Source organism: Buceros rhinoceros, unplaced genomic scaffold (assembly GCF_000710305.1).
Source record: "Buceros rhinoceros silvestris isolate BGI_N320 unplaced genomic scaffold, ASM71030v1 scaffold5144, whole genome shotgun sequence".
NCBI lineage: Eukaryota > Metazoa > Chordata > Aves > Bucerotiformes > Bucerotidae > Buceros > Buceros rhinoceros.
Genome location: NW_010406351.1, coordinates 1 through 16,469, shown reverse-complemented (window position 1 = coordinate 16,469; position 16,469 = coordinate 1). Strand labels below are relative to the sequence as shown.

General features: G+C 37.9%; 1 protein-coding gene across 1 annotated transcript in view; it reads right to left on the bottom strand.

Annotated features, from left to right (window-relative positions):
- UBL3 (ubiquitin-like 3) overlaps positions 1–15,997 on the bottom strand; it is a 57,374-nt gene extending 41,377 nt beyond the window's left edge. Inside the window, exon 1 of the mRNA XM_010134040.1 lies at positions 15,971–15,997. Coding sequence (XP_010132342.1) covers positions 15,971–15,997 — 27 coding nt within the window. The remainder of the gene's footprint in view (positions 1–15,970) is intronic.
- Between the last annotated feature and the right edge of the window lie 472 nt (positions 15,998–16,469).

Genomic DNA, 16,469 nt, shown 5'->3' with positions numbered 1-16,469 from the left:
ATAACAGGGTTTGGGGGGAAAGGAGATTTGGGTTTTTTTAAATAACAAGTATATTTGCCTTACGTTACTTTATAAATCTTTAAATCTCTTGAAAGTCTTAACTTCTTCAGATGGTATAGGGAAAACCGAAGGTATCTTCTCAGAAAACTTGTTTCATTTTAGGGATTTTTCTTGCCCTTGCAAATAAATGTCTGCCAGTTCAACTCTCAACCAGGAAGTTGAATGCCACAAAGACCAAGCTCAACATCGCTACTCTCGAGCTACTGTCAAAGTCAGCACAGCCCCATATTTCACCAATTTAAAAGCAAAGCAGGACACAGAACATAACTGCTTAACTGCTATTCTTCATTCTAATTTTTAAAATCTAATATTTGTACGTCTTAATAATAAATGTACCTATTTACAAAGACCTGACCATTCCTGAAAAAGAAATGTGAACTTTAACTTACAAAATTCAAACATTGATCATCACAGATTAGGCAGTCAATTCTCCCTACGCAGGTAGCATGCTGATGCTATAAATGTGCATGATACTCACTGCAGAGCTGTAATGAGTAAGATGGGCTGACCTTCTCTCTAATACATTACACTGGATGAAAAATTCTCTTCCCACAAAAATCAAACCCTAAAATTTAACATTGAACAGAATATTTTGCTCATTCTATCCACAGACACATAACTATTAACCTAAAAATAATTTCTTAATCATCTATCTTCAAAGGGAAGGAAAGAGAATTAAACAAAGATGTACACGTGCACAGATTTGGCACTACAGTGCTTTCCAAAGCATGGCAATCCAGAACTAGGTCACAGCTTTAGCCTACAGATCATTTTCAGCTTAGTTTGAACAATAAAAGTCTTTTGATTAAACTGCCTGCATTCAACAATCATGATACACTCATCCACAAATAGAAGCTGTATTATAAAGTGTAACAGCCCATGTATCCACAGTAGAAATGGATGGAATTGAACAAATATATGGGTAGGGTGCTAGTTTCTTCATACTTAAAAATAATTTAAAATAAGAAATATTTTTTAAAAATCTGACTCTTTAGGTCACGTGTTATTTCCAGGGTTCCTGATTTATCAGTTCCACTTGGTAAATTTTTTAATAATCCCTCACTAATGAAAACTAGCCACCCAAAAGAGGTCTGCTAGAAGCACAAATGCAAAGATTAGTCCTGTCAAAGGAAAGAAGACTATCCTTATATATGTATCTATTTACACAGTTACCATATAAAGATTCTTCTACATGAAATTCCTCAAAACATGAAATGTTTAAGCAAAATAAGATGCAGCCTTTAAGTATGTAGAAACAACATCTGTTTAGTTTCAAGATAGTCATGAAGTAGCTTGGCTATTGTTTCCTCTTTTACAAATTCTACAACAATTTATGCTGGAAAGGTTTCATTTATTATCATTAGATTTACACCTTAACAAAAAACAAACCAAAAAACCTACACACACCTCTCCCCCCAAAAACTAACATTTCAGAATTTAAATTGAGCCCAAACATGAGTGGTAACAGGAGACACAGCATAAGGGCTTCATTCAATCGATAACCTTTAGCAATACGTAAGTATCAAAAGCTGCCCTCCAACACATAAATGTAAGATGTACTTATCAACTACCAGTATGAAATTTACTCCAGTATACAACAGAAACCTTGCTAGGGCAATTATAAGATTCCCTGCATTCAATTCTTACATAATGCCAAAGAATCTTCATTATTTAACAATGTAAGCATAAATTTTCAACACACTCATATTCATTCCAGCTGTGAGGATATGAAATATCTTGCAAACATTTCAGATCAAATATCAAGAGAGACCTGTCAAGCTTCAAGTATTAAGCCTCTTTCTTTTAATCTAATATAAAAAACCCCATATCTCACTTTCTTTGCAAGACATCATTATAAAAAATTCAATATCAATGAAAGAACACAGCATTTGTATAGACAGTATTCTTCCCCTCCTGCTCCACAAGTGTGATTACACCCTCAGGCAAAAACACACCACATTTCTGCTGTAATGTTTAGAATAGACCATTCGAGTCCAATTTTATACAACAAATTACAAAGAGGATAAATAATGCACTTTCTAGGACTTCAGACAATTTTCAAAACTTACCCAGTTGTGTAGAAATTTTCATTTGTTTAGTAACTTAAGTTACCTTTATATTTACTGTAATAACTGTAGAAACTTCCATTTTCTTCTTTTTAACAGGTTGTGTGCAACAGCTTGGACTGGATCACACTTGGCAAAGATCTGCAATCACACTGTACCTACTTCACTACAACAAGCAGTAGTACACCTACAACTAGTCAAATTTCAAATTTCCAGATAGTTGTAATTAGGGGAAGATCAGCTACGCCAAAAGGAAAGAAATGTGTTTTGAATGCTGGAAAATTTTCTTTCCACTGCAGTGTTTACAACCACAGATGTGAAAGTTTTCTATAAGCAATAACAAAGCTGAACTATGATTTACCATAAATTAAAACATTTAATGATACTGAAGTACTGCTTAATGAGTTTAAGCTAGGAAAAGCCAACCTACCACAATCCAGCATGAAAGCGTTACAAATGAGATTTTCAAAGCCCCAAGAGCTCAAAAGAATTACCTAAACATATACATCCAGTGCTATTTTTAGGGAATGTGAAGTACTGCATGCAGAGCAGCTGCTCCGCCCAAAGGGCATGGCTCTCCCGTAACTCATGTGTCATTGCTGCCTGCTCTCTCTGGCCATCCTGGACACACTGGCACATGTGAACAGGCACTAAACACCATGTTTAGGCAACCAAATCCAGTCTTTGAAGACTTACTGCCTTGGAGCCTATATTTGGTAATGTAAGGTTTACTTTTGCCAGAAGGTGAAATAATGTTTACACAGACACATCTCAATAATTTTTCCTCCCAGCGAAGTAACACGTGCTGCTCTTCTACCTCCACTCAGCACTAACACTGAAAATACAAATATTAAGGGACAGATGTGGATAGGTTTGTGTCTGGCAGGCAGATGAAGGGTGACGATGTCCATCAGAAACCTGTTATCATCTGATAACACTAAAAACTTCATTAAATGGAATTTAATCACTAAGAGTACAAAACCTTTGCATGGTAAGAGAAAATTATGATGACTCTTTGATTGTTTTTTGCTGCCCACCATGCCTGTATGGCAAATTACTGTCCATAAATAAGCTTGAAGGCTTCGACACTCTGATCAGTGTCCGTACCTTTGTCACCAGATGGTTGTGTAACTGTGATTTGGCTTCTTCCTGTACTCCTTTCAGCTGCTGCTACCACCACCCATCCCACAAAGTGCTGCAGCAGTCCAAAATGCCTACAACAGAAAGTGAATGCTGTGTTTTCCAGCAACCCAACAAGAACTATTTCAAAACAATTGAAAAGATATCTCTTAGCTATCCCAACAGCACCACAGACACTCAAGGGTTAGCCAATACAGCTTCCTTCAGAGCACCCAAAGCAACTGTTGGCTTTATCCCAACATTAAAGACAGAACAAAAATACACAACTACTATATTTTAAGATTCTGAACAAGTGGGTTTTGTACAAACTCCCACAATGAAAAGCTATGGTTCTTCCTAAAAACTGTACCCCCATATTTTGCAATGTGTTGCAAACTGATTTTAGAAGAAAAACTATTACGTGACACCAAAGACTGCAGAAAATGCCGAGTTTATTCAAGTATAATTCCCTATTTCTCATTTCCTGCAAAACAACATCTAGTAAAAGAGAAAAAAACCTTCAAAACTGTACTAATAGAGGCACTAACTACATCAATTTTCTTTCCCTCTGGTCTTCGTTTCTGTATGCTAAGAATAACAAGATAAAAAAGTATTTTGTTTGGTGTTGTAAGGGTTTTTTTTTCCTCCAGAATATTACAAAGGGGAACAAAATCACCTCCTAACCACATGTCCATTAGAAATGAAATTAATAACCTAGGACACTTATTTAAGCATGAAAGTCAGAACTGATACACAGCAGCAGAATCAACTATAAAAGGCAGGAAACTATTTACCTTTCACTCTGCCTTACCTGGCATCATTCAGCACTCTGAATTATTCACTTTGGTGCTTGTCAGTTTGGGGGGGTGGGATGGGGGGGTTATAGGTTGTTTTTGTTTGGTTGTTTTTTTTTTTTTAAAGAGAGTTTGACATTTACCAAGTAGAACATCTGCAGATAAAGGCACTGACTGACAATCATTCAGCGCTTTATGGATAGGGCAAGCTGACTTTCCTGCATTTAATTTCCTAAAAAAAATTAAATACAGAATTTGAGGGAGATAATTTGAGAATAGAACTAAATCCCCACGACCCTGAATGCTGGAAACTGCTATGGATTTGTTTTCCCCTCTTGAGATTGCTTCGGCTTTAAACTCATAGCATGCTCTACGAAAAGTAGGATCATGGAAATTGACAGCTATATTAAGGCAATATTTGATAATGAAGTGCTCGGGATTTCAGTGTCTTCGAAAGATCAACAAAAACACTTCAGCAAAATCATGTGATTCTCAATCAATAACAGAAGTTGAAACACTAACACAGTGGGTATGAAAAGCAGCTTCCCCCAAAGCATTAGCCTCAAAACTTGCTTTTTACAACTTGTTAACAAATATGGTTACAACCTTTCTCCAGGAGCTCTTGGGGGCATCTATCGATGTGTAAATATTTTATTGACTTCTGCATCATTTGAATTAACTCTCTGTCCACAAGTCTTCTGGAATAAAATGTTCACATCAGCAAAGAGCACACTAGCTTAACTGCAACGTTGGTAGAGTCATGCAATATGACTACTCTGAAGAAAGCAAGACTGACAAGCACTGAAGATGCACCAGAGCAGAGCTGGCCAGAGAAATTGCACAAAAATTTGTCTGAAATATACAACGTCATTAAAAAAATAAAAGATAACATCTTGATCTTGCTTGAACTTTGTTTCTGTCTGATTGCAGTTCAAACCGAAAGATTCCATTCCCTGCAGCTCTGCTGCAGAGTTATCTACTATAAGAGTGTATTTCAGTGAAATTACATTCCACAACATCCACAATTGTTTACAAATAGTAACCTTTTCCTTTACAGATCTTCCAAAAATAAGTGGATTTTTATGAAGTGCTTGTTAAGGAGACTATTATCACAGATAATTAAGACTTATCTTCCAAGAAAAGTTTGAGCAGTACAGGTAGGTAAGGCATCAATCCAGTCTCTGAACAATGAGGAGGTGCTGAATAAGGAAGGGATCCTGTGAGAGGCAAAAGTACATGGTTCTGGAAGAGGAGACAATTACACATTTATACTATAGGATGGATAAAATATTGTTGAACGGTCTTCATCCTAGTATTTATGACTGCTTTTGTCCTTCATTTTACAAGTGGAAGAGTTTCCTCTAATGGGAGCTTTCCCAAGATTGATATGAACAGTGCTGTGGTACATACGCCATACTCACAGTGGCAAAATATACAAGATAAACTGTATTTGCTTAAGAGCCACAAATTCATATTGAAAAAGACAGCCTCAGCTTAGAAGTGCCGGGCTGTCTGTAGAAAGGTTTTAGAATCTTCACAGTAAATTCAGAGAAAGATGTAGCTGTGTCTCTGGAGTCCATTCCAGTAAAAACTTTATAGATTCCCCATTAAAAATCCCTCAAGTCCTACTTACCTTCTGCAGTAAGCGCGAGGAGCACATAACACTAGCATCAAGTGCCAGCACCAGAATGTTGAAACAAGAAGTATTCTGCACCTGCACTGTAGTCCTGGCTAACTCCAAAGCAAAAAAATTGGGCGCACAGGATGCACTTTTTACGGGAATGAAAATGGCACGTAGGAGAAAGTCCCATCAACCCAGATGAGGTAAGCAAATGACAATTTATTGCATGCTTCAACCCCCTTTTTACATGAATTTCAAGAATTAGAAGTTTTAATATCCTTGCTAGTGAAGAAGCATTAGAGCCCATCACTGGACTCCTCTGCTACCACATCCCAAGCACCTACACTCTTCCACTGCATCGCCTTCTACAGGACTCCCTTCTTAGTGAGAAGGGACAATTCAAAGGCAACCATATTCAAGCTAAAACATTTTGCAAATACCCACTACCACCTCCACTACAGCCCTCATCTCATCTCCGCTTACAGTTTTTCTAATGTTCTAGCCACTGCTGTGGATATTTCAAATAATTTTAAACCTATATAATTTGGAAAAAAAGTCACCCATTTCCAGATTTACACGAAATCCTCATTCTTCGGAAGCTATACTGGCCAGAGGCAATAAGTAGACGGAAATCAAACACAGTTGCAGTTTTTCTTCAATAAGATTTCTTAGTTATCTTGCCATTAGTTACGAAACAAGAACATCAAGACAAAGTCAAATTTCTCAGTAACAAGATGTTCTCTTGGTGCCAGATCTGACATATTGTACCTTAGAATCCCAGTCTTGTGTCTAGATGACTAGAAATACACACTAACATCTCTCTAAATCTTTTTGAGATAACAGCTTCCCTTCGTTTGTACTTGAGCTTGAAGTGAATTAGCATAGAGGAGACATAAAATACTTAACATATCTTTAAATTATAGAGGTAGTTTTTAAAATAGTTTTTCTTGAAAATTCATAGCATGAAGAATACAAATTACAGCACGTTTTGGTACAAAACTCTTTCGATATTCAAGTTAAACAATCCCTATACATTTTTATGGCCAAAAAACCCACGCCAGACAAAACCCACCTTACAAACATGGACTTCTTGACCAGTGATACAGTCAAATGAGAATGAATCCGACCTTTGTGTAATAGGAAAAGCAATGCACCTCCTTTGGTGTTCACAAGAACAGCTAAACCACCCATTCCAGTGTCCCAACCACACTAACCAGTGCAAGGCCAATGTTAGGGAGGGATTTACCTGCAGCACTACCCATCCTGAGCACCAACTGGGGAGCACCTCCGGCATGCACATGATGCCATGCTACAATTAGTCTTGTTTGATACAGGACACTGCAGTCCAACAGTTAAAATCCAGAAAATTAACACAAGAGAAAACTTAGGAAGTTCTCATAAGAGAAAGCACAGAACTGTACTGAGAGAACAGCTTTTTAACTATTCTTACAAATGCACAGTAATACATCCTCATCACCACTTACGCATTGTATTATGGGCATTGGAAGTTATTAATTTTGTTAGCAATTTCACATTAATTTCATTATTACTGAATCATATGGATTTAGTGAATGGGGATTTATTCCCCGCACTTAAAATTTTTTAATAAAGCTTTCTGAAAGTTTGGGGTTTATTGACAGAAATAGCTATACAAGTATACAATGCATAAAGCACTAAAACATGCAAGTCAAATCAAGTTTGTTTCCATCACAGATCAATAACCTAGCCTGAGAAATGAGAGCTAAGCTTTCACTATCATACCCCTCAGCTGTTATGATGTGTAACTCATCTGCACAGATGAAATGTATATTCATTCACTGGCAAAAAAAGCATAAATGTCCAGATTTAATAGGCCCTAAGTAATGTGTGGTGTATCAAGTACAACCACAGAATACCTTCCCAAAAATTATTTTGACGTTCACATTACTGTCCATACAAATAGGTATTCTACTGAAAATAAATAAATACTGCAACTAGGTATTTCAGGCTTTATAAATATACAAACACTTCTAGTCAGTCCTTTACAGTGTATAAAACATAAGCATGTCTGAAAAATGTTAGACAGTATTTAATCTTAAGAGAAATACTGAAAAGAACTACTATTCTTCTACTATTTTAGAAGAATTATTTATAATAATATAATTTATAGTAACTTTCCTGAAGCTTACTAGCATATGCCATATATATTCACATCTAGACTGGCATTAATCTACTTTTAAGAGGAGAATCCTAAATTTACACCCCTAGCTATGAAAGACTTTTGACTAACACTGCACTTCACTATTTTACCACTATTCCATTATTTCTCTATATTAAAGAGATATGTCAGATTCTGGAGACAGATTAAGTAGTACCATCTAGAATATATGTTACATATCAGAAACAGATTACCATGATGTGGATCTCTGCCAGACCACAGAGCATTACCATATCATAACTCCACTGAGGAGATACCAACCGATGCTACAGTGTATTACTTCAAAGTACTATTCTGGTTTAGATGAAACACATTGTTCTTTTCAATCTGAAAGAAGAGACACATTTAGTTTCCTTGTGTTTATTTTGAAAATTGGTATTACACTTTTATGAAGTGCTTAAGAGAATTTCTTATGCAACATGAAACAGCAAATATCACATAACGAAGACTACAGAAAAGTATCCACAAGAGCTCAGGACCACTCTCAAAAAAAAAAATCTCAACTGTCATTCCCATCCAAACTGCCAATAGATTCACAGATTAAAATTCAGATCCTCAGCTGCAGCTAAAGGATAAGACCTGCAGGATAAGACCACCTTTGTTCCTCAGCAGTGGTCCAAGGCATTGACATAAATTAGATTATCCTGAACAGTAATCTGTGCCAGCTCCCAAGAAAAACCAAAACCATCACAGCAGGTAGACACCGACACAAACATTTCCAGATTGCACCCCAGTGCTGTTGAACATGAAGTACCATTTTGGTACCTACATCCCACTAAGGCACAGAATCATTTCTGGTAGCACAACAAACCTACCAAAGTCCCAGGCGGAATCTCTGTTTTTACTTAGTTTATATGGGATACATAAAACTCAGGAAGTTTCTTGCTTGTTTCTGTCTCCATAACAACAGTATCATGAAATAAAGTCTCAGCTAAACTCTGCCACAAACTTTCCATTTAAATCTAAACTGAATCCCCAAAATAATTTTAAGTAAAAACCCAAAACAAAACGAACCCACAAAAGCAATCCTGTCACTGGCAAGCCGTTTTCAAATTTCATTACAGAAAGTAGAAAAATTACAAGATGCTGATGGCAGTGTCACAACTGTGTAATCTTCCAGATCTTCATTTTACACAAAGTTTTCCTTTGTGGAAAATATCTACTATGGGCCTTTTTTATCAACATACTCACAGTATTTCAACATGCAGTATTTCAATATACAAGAGATTGCCTTTGCTGCGTGTTGTTTACAAGCAGCAACAAATTCATCTTCATTCAAGAAGCTAAACACAATCCCAGTTAATGACTGCAAAATACACCAAATTTCCACAAATACGTATACAGCAACATTTAAGTGTTTCTGCAGAACTATACCTGCCCAGCAGACCTACAAGTAAGAAGGTCTTAACTTTTTCTGAAAGTGTACTCAGAAATAAACAGACCTCCTAAATAATTTTCTCTACACTCTTCGGAATTCTGTTAGCAACTCTTCTCCCACCTCGTGTTTCTTTTCAGATACAAAAAAAAAAAAGTATTGAAATGCAAAATGCTATTTGCAGAACCTCAACCGATGTCTCAGCAACCTTTTTTTTTTTTTTTTAAACAGTTCTTGCAGGGTGTTGATTCTTCATTATTTTCTTCCCTCAGTATTTCCTCACTATCATTGCTTGCAATACTTAGTGGTATAACTGTGAATTTAAATTTGTCAAAGGTATACCAAGTGAAAAAATATTCCAGTCATTGCTTTAAGATGTTCTGCAACTTCTGTATAACAGAAGCTCTCAAAAATTAAAGGCTGCCCTTTGGTCGAATTTACAGGGTAATTTTTAATGATACCTGAATTTCAAATTATGTTAAAAATTATGTTAAAAATTGTGAAGAGCGGGAGTCTCAGAGTTTAGATTTGACATGCGAACAATGATATCAAAATTTCTCACTGACATTCTGCTCATTCTCAATAGCTTCTAAAACAAAAGCACTGCACTCAGTAATATCCCTTTAATAATTATGGTGAGCTAAGGTTTACGCATGCAGAATTGTGGTAGGGTAGGCTTGCTACTTCAGTAAGCTCAATTAATTGCTGCAAGATCAGACTTAACGTGGAAAAGAGTATTGATCAGCAGCTCTGCCTTTTACTAGTGCTAGAACGTGAAATAACCAAGTCAGTGAACCTAATTCTGAACAAAGAAAAGATCGAAAATAAGCTGCACTATCTCTTTTACACAAAACCACAAGAATGATTAGTCACATTCCAGATATTTCTGGGTTTCTGCAAGCTAGAGTAGCACTCACAGGCTGAGTCAGAACTAAGCTTTCCATTCTGCTCAGTATTGCATAAGCACAGAGACATCACCGAAAGTTTACATTCTGACTTTTACTGAGAAATAAAGCTGACTGACCAGAAATACAAAACGAATAAACTCCACTTACTCTATATATTATGACCATGGATTTCAACATTCACAGAAGTTGTACTTAAGAACTCTCACTTAAAAAACAGAAAAGCATGCTCTTAGTGATTTTGTTTACAGTATCATTAAAGTATCACTTACTAAGTCTGCTGCATAGACCATGTTCGGATGGGCTAAATTTCCTACTACCGCCTTAAGTTACAGCCAAGGAAGACAGCTATGGGCTTTGGATGTTCTAAAATTTAAGTTTAGATATGCATGAACTGCAGTCACAAGCTTCAAGATGAAATACAGATTACTGGTACCTGAAGTTGTCTCTAATTCCACAACCGAGAGCTGCAACTTGTCCCCATTCAGGTCCTAAGCTGTTCCCACAGGTGATGTCCAGCAATTTTTTAACACACAGAATTCAACGTTCCTGCTTTAGAGGCATCAGATACTCAGCATTGGGATTGCCTCTCAGCCCTATTGGAACCTGCATCTACTGCTGGCTTCCCAGCATTCCCAGCAAGGGAGGAGTTCAATGTCCTTCAGTACACATCCCCTCCAGTATTTCATGGAGTTAGACAGCCAACAAAAGCAGAGAGAAACCAATTCAGTAACAACAACAAGGGTGGGTGGCAGGAAGGAAGAAACCATTTACACTGCCAGCCTACACTTCTATCTGAAGTATAGCGCTGCACCAAGGCCCAGCATAAATATCCACCATTATCTCATCCACAGGTTACAGCTATTCCTCCCCAAAGAAAATGAGATGAAGGACTTGCAAACATTGTTTTGAAGCATGTTTAATGTGTTAGAATGCTGTGGAATGTCCACTGGAGTGTCATACATAAAAATGCCATCATTAAGAAGATACTTCTTTTTGGCTGTTAGATCAATAGGTAAGACATTTTTTAATCTGTGAAAGAAAAGGTGAATGGGTAGGGGAAATGATAAATACAAATAATTTTGAGCTATACCCAAATATACACATTCAACAATCAGCTTTGACAAGTTTATCCCTGGCCTCTTCTGCAGGTAACAAAGAGAGAGGTTCTTCATCTCACTATAAGAAACACTGCAATACACTACAAGGCTGGCTCAGTACATAAGGAGTCAGGAAGAAGCTTCTTCAACCTCTTCTTTCTAATACAGACATCATCAATTCCTTCTTCAGCAAAGAATCCAAAACAAAATACTAAGAATGACAAAGGATAGGATGCTCCTATCTGTTACAATCAGCAAACATCACTTAAAATCAAAAAAGGGAAGGAAAAAGTATTCCTACAGAAAAATCTGATCAGCTGTTTTTATCTTAGAATGTAATGAATTATAACTTTCAACATGGGGGGTGCAAAAATACAGAGAAATAATTAGACCTTTATTATAGAAAAAACTTAAGGTACTAACTTACAAGTATACGCACAAAGTCTACTACCGATACAATAATTTTCAAAACCAGGAAGAATCTACTGGAGGCAAAAGGAAAGGCAGTTAAAATAGAGGAACAGAGATGCAGGACTGACATTTTGTTCTGATACATTAAAATGCTGTGAGTGAGCAAGGGATTTTCTTTCTGTGTTCCAAGCCTAATATAATGATACTGCACTTATTGTTCTTAAATGAAAGAATTGTTTAGACAGAATGATGGACAACAAAACTCAGCTGCCATACAACCAGCTACTCCTCTGAGAGTGAATTCCTGCCTGTGTGAACCCTGTTCCTGGATGCCAAGATTCCCCTACTGAAGTGCCATCAGCTATATGTCCATCCATTTCCCTTGTTAACCACCATTAACACGTATTAAAAATGAAGTCCTTACACACGTCAAGCTATTCACCACCATTCCATACTAAACTTCCCAAAAAAGAACACACACATACACATTTCCACTAAAGATGCTGACACTAACAAGGTGTGAACTGACCAGGGTTCTATTGTTCTTCTTCTTCCACTTATTGCCCCCTTCTAACATCGTCCATGTATGTAACTGTTTTAGACCATAGACTCCATCCCCCTGCATGGCTGCAAACATCTCACACCAAACAGTTTTATTAAAATAATCTCTCCTGTACCATCTACATCTCTAAAGTATAGCATATTGATTCAGTAGCTGTCCATAATAAAATTTAAAACTCTTAACTATTTGATAGGTATCAGCAATCTGCTGTTTATCAAATGGCAAAAAATACCCCACCAAAATAACACAAACAAACAAACAAACAAAAAACCCACCATGGTCCAAAAGCATCACTCTTGATTACTACTCAGACAGAAAAAGAATTTGGTGTCCTACAGGGCATGCAAAGAACTGCCCAGGAAGAAAGTGCTGACAGAGCTTTTTTGTACCTCCTTAAAATGCACCGATACAGGAAACAGTAGACACTGTAATAGTTTTCAGTCATATGGGCCCCTTACTGTTAACTTCTAAGATACCTGAAGAATTTTATCTCTAAGAAGTATCATAGGCAAGCAGAATACAGAGGCAGCTTCCCAGACTTCTGTGGTTACGCCACTGAAACAAAAGGGATTATTCAACTGAGTAGTAACTCCTGGACTGAGTGTAGGTTTTTCATAGCTTGTTCTAAAATAGTCAGTTACAGTGTTTAAACAAATACCAAACCATTTTCATTTCATCCATTCAAAAAATCCCAGTGTGATTAACTTTGCAAGTCCATAAAACACCACGTCTCTTTATTATTACAAAAGAAATAAACTTGCAAACAGCCCTGCTGTTTTTCATAGTCAAACTCTACCTGCTACCAAATGGCAAAACTTAAAAACTCCCTGATGAAATTCTTGAACATATTCAGCAAAGCCCTGTTGCCCCTACAATCACCGGTACTTACATGGAAAAAATAAACAAAAGTAGCCTCTAGATACACAGTGTAGTTTTCAAGCACTGCCCCATACATGTTTAGTAAGAATTAAGTTAATGAAACTGCTCCAGTAGGGAGGTCAGTATTAGCAGGTTTCAATCCAGAAACAGAGTTTTAACCTGCAGGTAGCATACATTGCTAAGGAATAATGCACCACAAACTTACAATAGCCGGAATGTGTTGTGTCACTATCCAATTTATTAGCGGAATGCAAATGATAAAGTACCGTGTCAATTATTTAAGAAGTGATGTTGAAATGGTTAGCTGGTAAAATCTGTTGTAGTCCTGGAAAGAAGTCAACTAAAATTTCAGAAAAAAGGAGGCTGGATCAAATTATGCCTACATAGAAGTACAGAGCTTACTAAAGAATTGATAACTTACTATGAATTTACGTATAGGAGATCCTTCTCAAAGGTGGGACAGGAAGACAAATTAACACATTTTTAAGAAGCAGCAATTATAATAGTTTCATTATTATTATTATGAGTGGGTTAGTTCAAGAATTTGACATAAACAGTTGGAAACATAAGTATTATAATACTTAAGTAATTCATAGCAGATTTACTAAGTGTGATGGAGACTTTGTAACATGCCACTCCATCACACTGATGCCAATTCCTACAGAAATGGGAAATAATTTTTTTTGTAAATACATATTACACAGTGGATGGATATACGAAATGAAAACTGCAAAATCCTATACTAAATAAAAACATATATAAACAAGGTGGCAGCCTGGTAAGTGCTCCTTTTTAAAGAACAATCAAACAACAATCCCATTTTCTTCCCTGAACAAGGTCCTTTGAAATAAGGAGGATGGAGACAAAAGGAGACCCAAAATGAGTTTAAGTGCTCTTCTCACGAAGTAATATTTATTAGCTGTATTTAAATTCCTGTAACACACTTCAAACTTTCAGAGAGAAACTGCAGCTAAAAATACAAAAACTCAACAAAACAATCCTAAAACAGATCAAAATGTGCCTGTTTATTCAGTTAAATTCTACCAGCATTGGTAACATCTTCATTCACATGCTTTTATAATGACTCAGTATTTAAACATCACTATGCATAACCAGCTTCTTCCCAATCTGAAGAAACAGAGCATCACCAGGCCCAGCTACTCCCGTCAGGGGTATTCTCATTACTTCATAACAACAGAAGGAAATAGTTTTCATAGAAACAAAATAGTATTTTACCTATCTTAAAATGTGTATAAAATGTCAAATGTCAAACATTACAAGCCTAGAGGCAGCATCACGATTCCCAGGCAGGCAGGACCTAGTAGCAGTGTGGAGGTGGCAGCACGCTCAGCCCTGGATGAGAGGGAAGAGGAGTGCTTCGTGTCACCGTCAAGTGACTCCTCCAGGCAGTCTAACAGGCAGCACTGAGGTATTTGCACCTAGTCCCCGCACAGCTAAGGAGGATCTCCGAGACACAATGCTAGACAGACACATGCAAGTGAGAAGGGGGTTCAGAGTATTCTTAACAGCCAGGAAGACCCTAAAAAGAAATATATGAAAACTGATAGTTGAAAGGCTTTAAAGTCAGAGGGATCTGCATCACCCTTTTTGTCCAGGAGAGCAAATTTATTTATAGTGATTGACAAAAGCTGAAAGGGGGAGGAAAAAAAAAAAGTGAGCTTAAAACTATATGTGATCATCCTCTAGATCTTACTGCTTTTGCCTTTTTTTTTTTCTTGGCAGAATTCACTCATTTTGACTGCAGTGCAAAAGCTGTGAAGGAAACACTGGAAGTAAGCAGCTAAAGGATACCATTATTTCAATAGCCCATTTGTCATATATATGCGCCATTGATTGTATATTGATGGCTGAAACAAGGGCTACTCGGTTTTATTGTCATCGCTAGCGAGGCAGGTTTTACTTCAAAACAGAACTTCATCCTGAAAGACAAAAGAGCAGGGACAAGCCTGCTGCTTTTAGAAAATAAGTATCTTTAAATGTGAACAGTCGTGGGGAAATCCATGAAAATATTCTGCCGTAAGAATAAAGAACTAATGTACCAGCCACAACTTTTTTACCAATTTAGTGATTTGTGGAAATATATACAAATGGGGAAAGTCGTGCTGAACAGAAAGACTACCTAGCAGACCTGATTCACCCCCTCTCCCTCATACCCTGCCATACCTTACTGTTTTAAATGTACAGAGCCAAGTAACCAATACAGGCTGAAGTACAGTCCGCCATAAGAAGTACTAGGAGTGCCCTTGAAAAATGTCCAGATTGCAGCTAGTGCACAAAGGACCTCGCTAGGCAAATAAATGCATAAGAATCTCTCTCTCGCTGTTGACCCAGCAGAAAGTGAAGAGGTTAACCTCCCATCAACATCGGAAGACAAAATATCGGTAAGAAACAAGCGAAGTTTTGAGAGAAGCAAAGGAAGGAGCCCGAGACTAAATTTCAGCTGGTTTAGAAAGAAAAAAAAAAAATAGAGAGTAATGGCTCGTTTAAACCAGTCTGAATGCTCTACCTCGTCTTTGTCTTCTCCCAAAAAATGCTCGGCAGAGGCGAACAGCTGCGCGACACGAAAGAAGCAAGAGCAGTCAGATATGAAGTGCCGTAGGTAAGAGGAAGCAGACATCCCCCCCCTTGCATTGGTACACGGCGACGCTGCAGATTTCCCACCCCGCTACCAAAAAGCGAAGCAGAACCAGCATTCTGGAGGGGGAGTGAGTATTAACCAGGAACTTTTTGTTCCTTAAATATGTAACCGAGACTTTTTTTCTCTTCCCACGCCCCTCTTCTTCCCGTCTTCCCTGCCAAAAGAGGCCGAAATAAACGTTATTCCCTAACGCTACTATTAAATAAGGTGTGTAAGACTTACCATATCAGCTGGAACGCTGCTGGACATCTTGATGTTACCCTAAATGGCTTCAAAATGAAGTAAAAAAAAAAAAAAGCACCACGACCAGCCCGAGGGAGATCTTCAAGAAGCAAAACCGATGTCAATATCGAAGGCAGCAACTTCCACGTCCCCTACGAAAAAGAGGTGCTCGATGTGCAGCTGGGAAGGCGGCCGGCTGAGGAGGAGAAATATCCAGGGTCAAGCGGTGCCGGGGCTGTACCGGAGGAGCCAGCGGGAGACCAGAGATGGCAGCAGATCCCTGTCAGCAGCGGCGGCGGCAGCAGCACCAGCGGTGCCAGGTAGACCAGGCTGGACTACACCGCCACATGAGCTGCGTGCGGGCTTTTTCCCCCCTCTCTCCCTCTTCCTTCTCTCCCAGCCTTGACAGGTGACGACGGGATGATTCACGGGATAATGGTGCGTCCAAGTCACCTCCTCAGTCAGCGCAGGCGACCCGGGCGCGCGGACGGGCAGGACC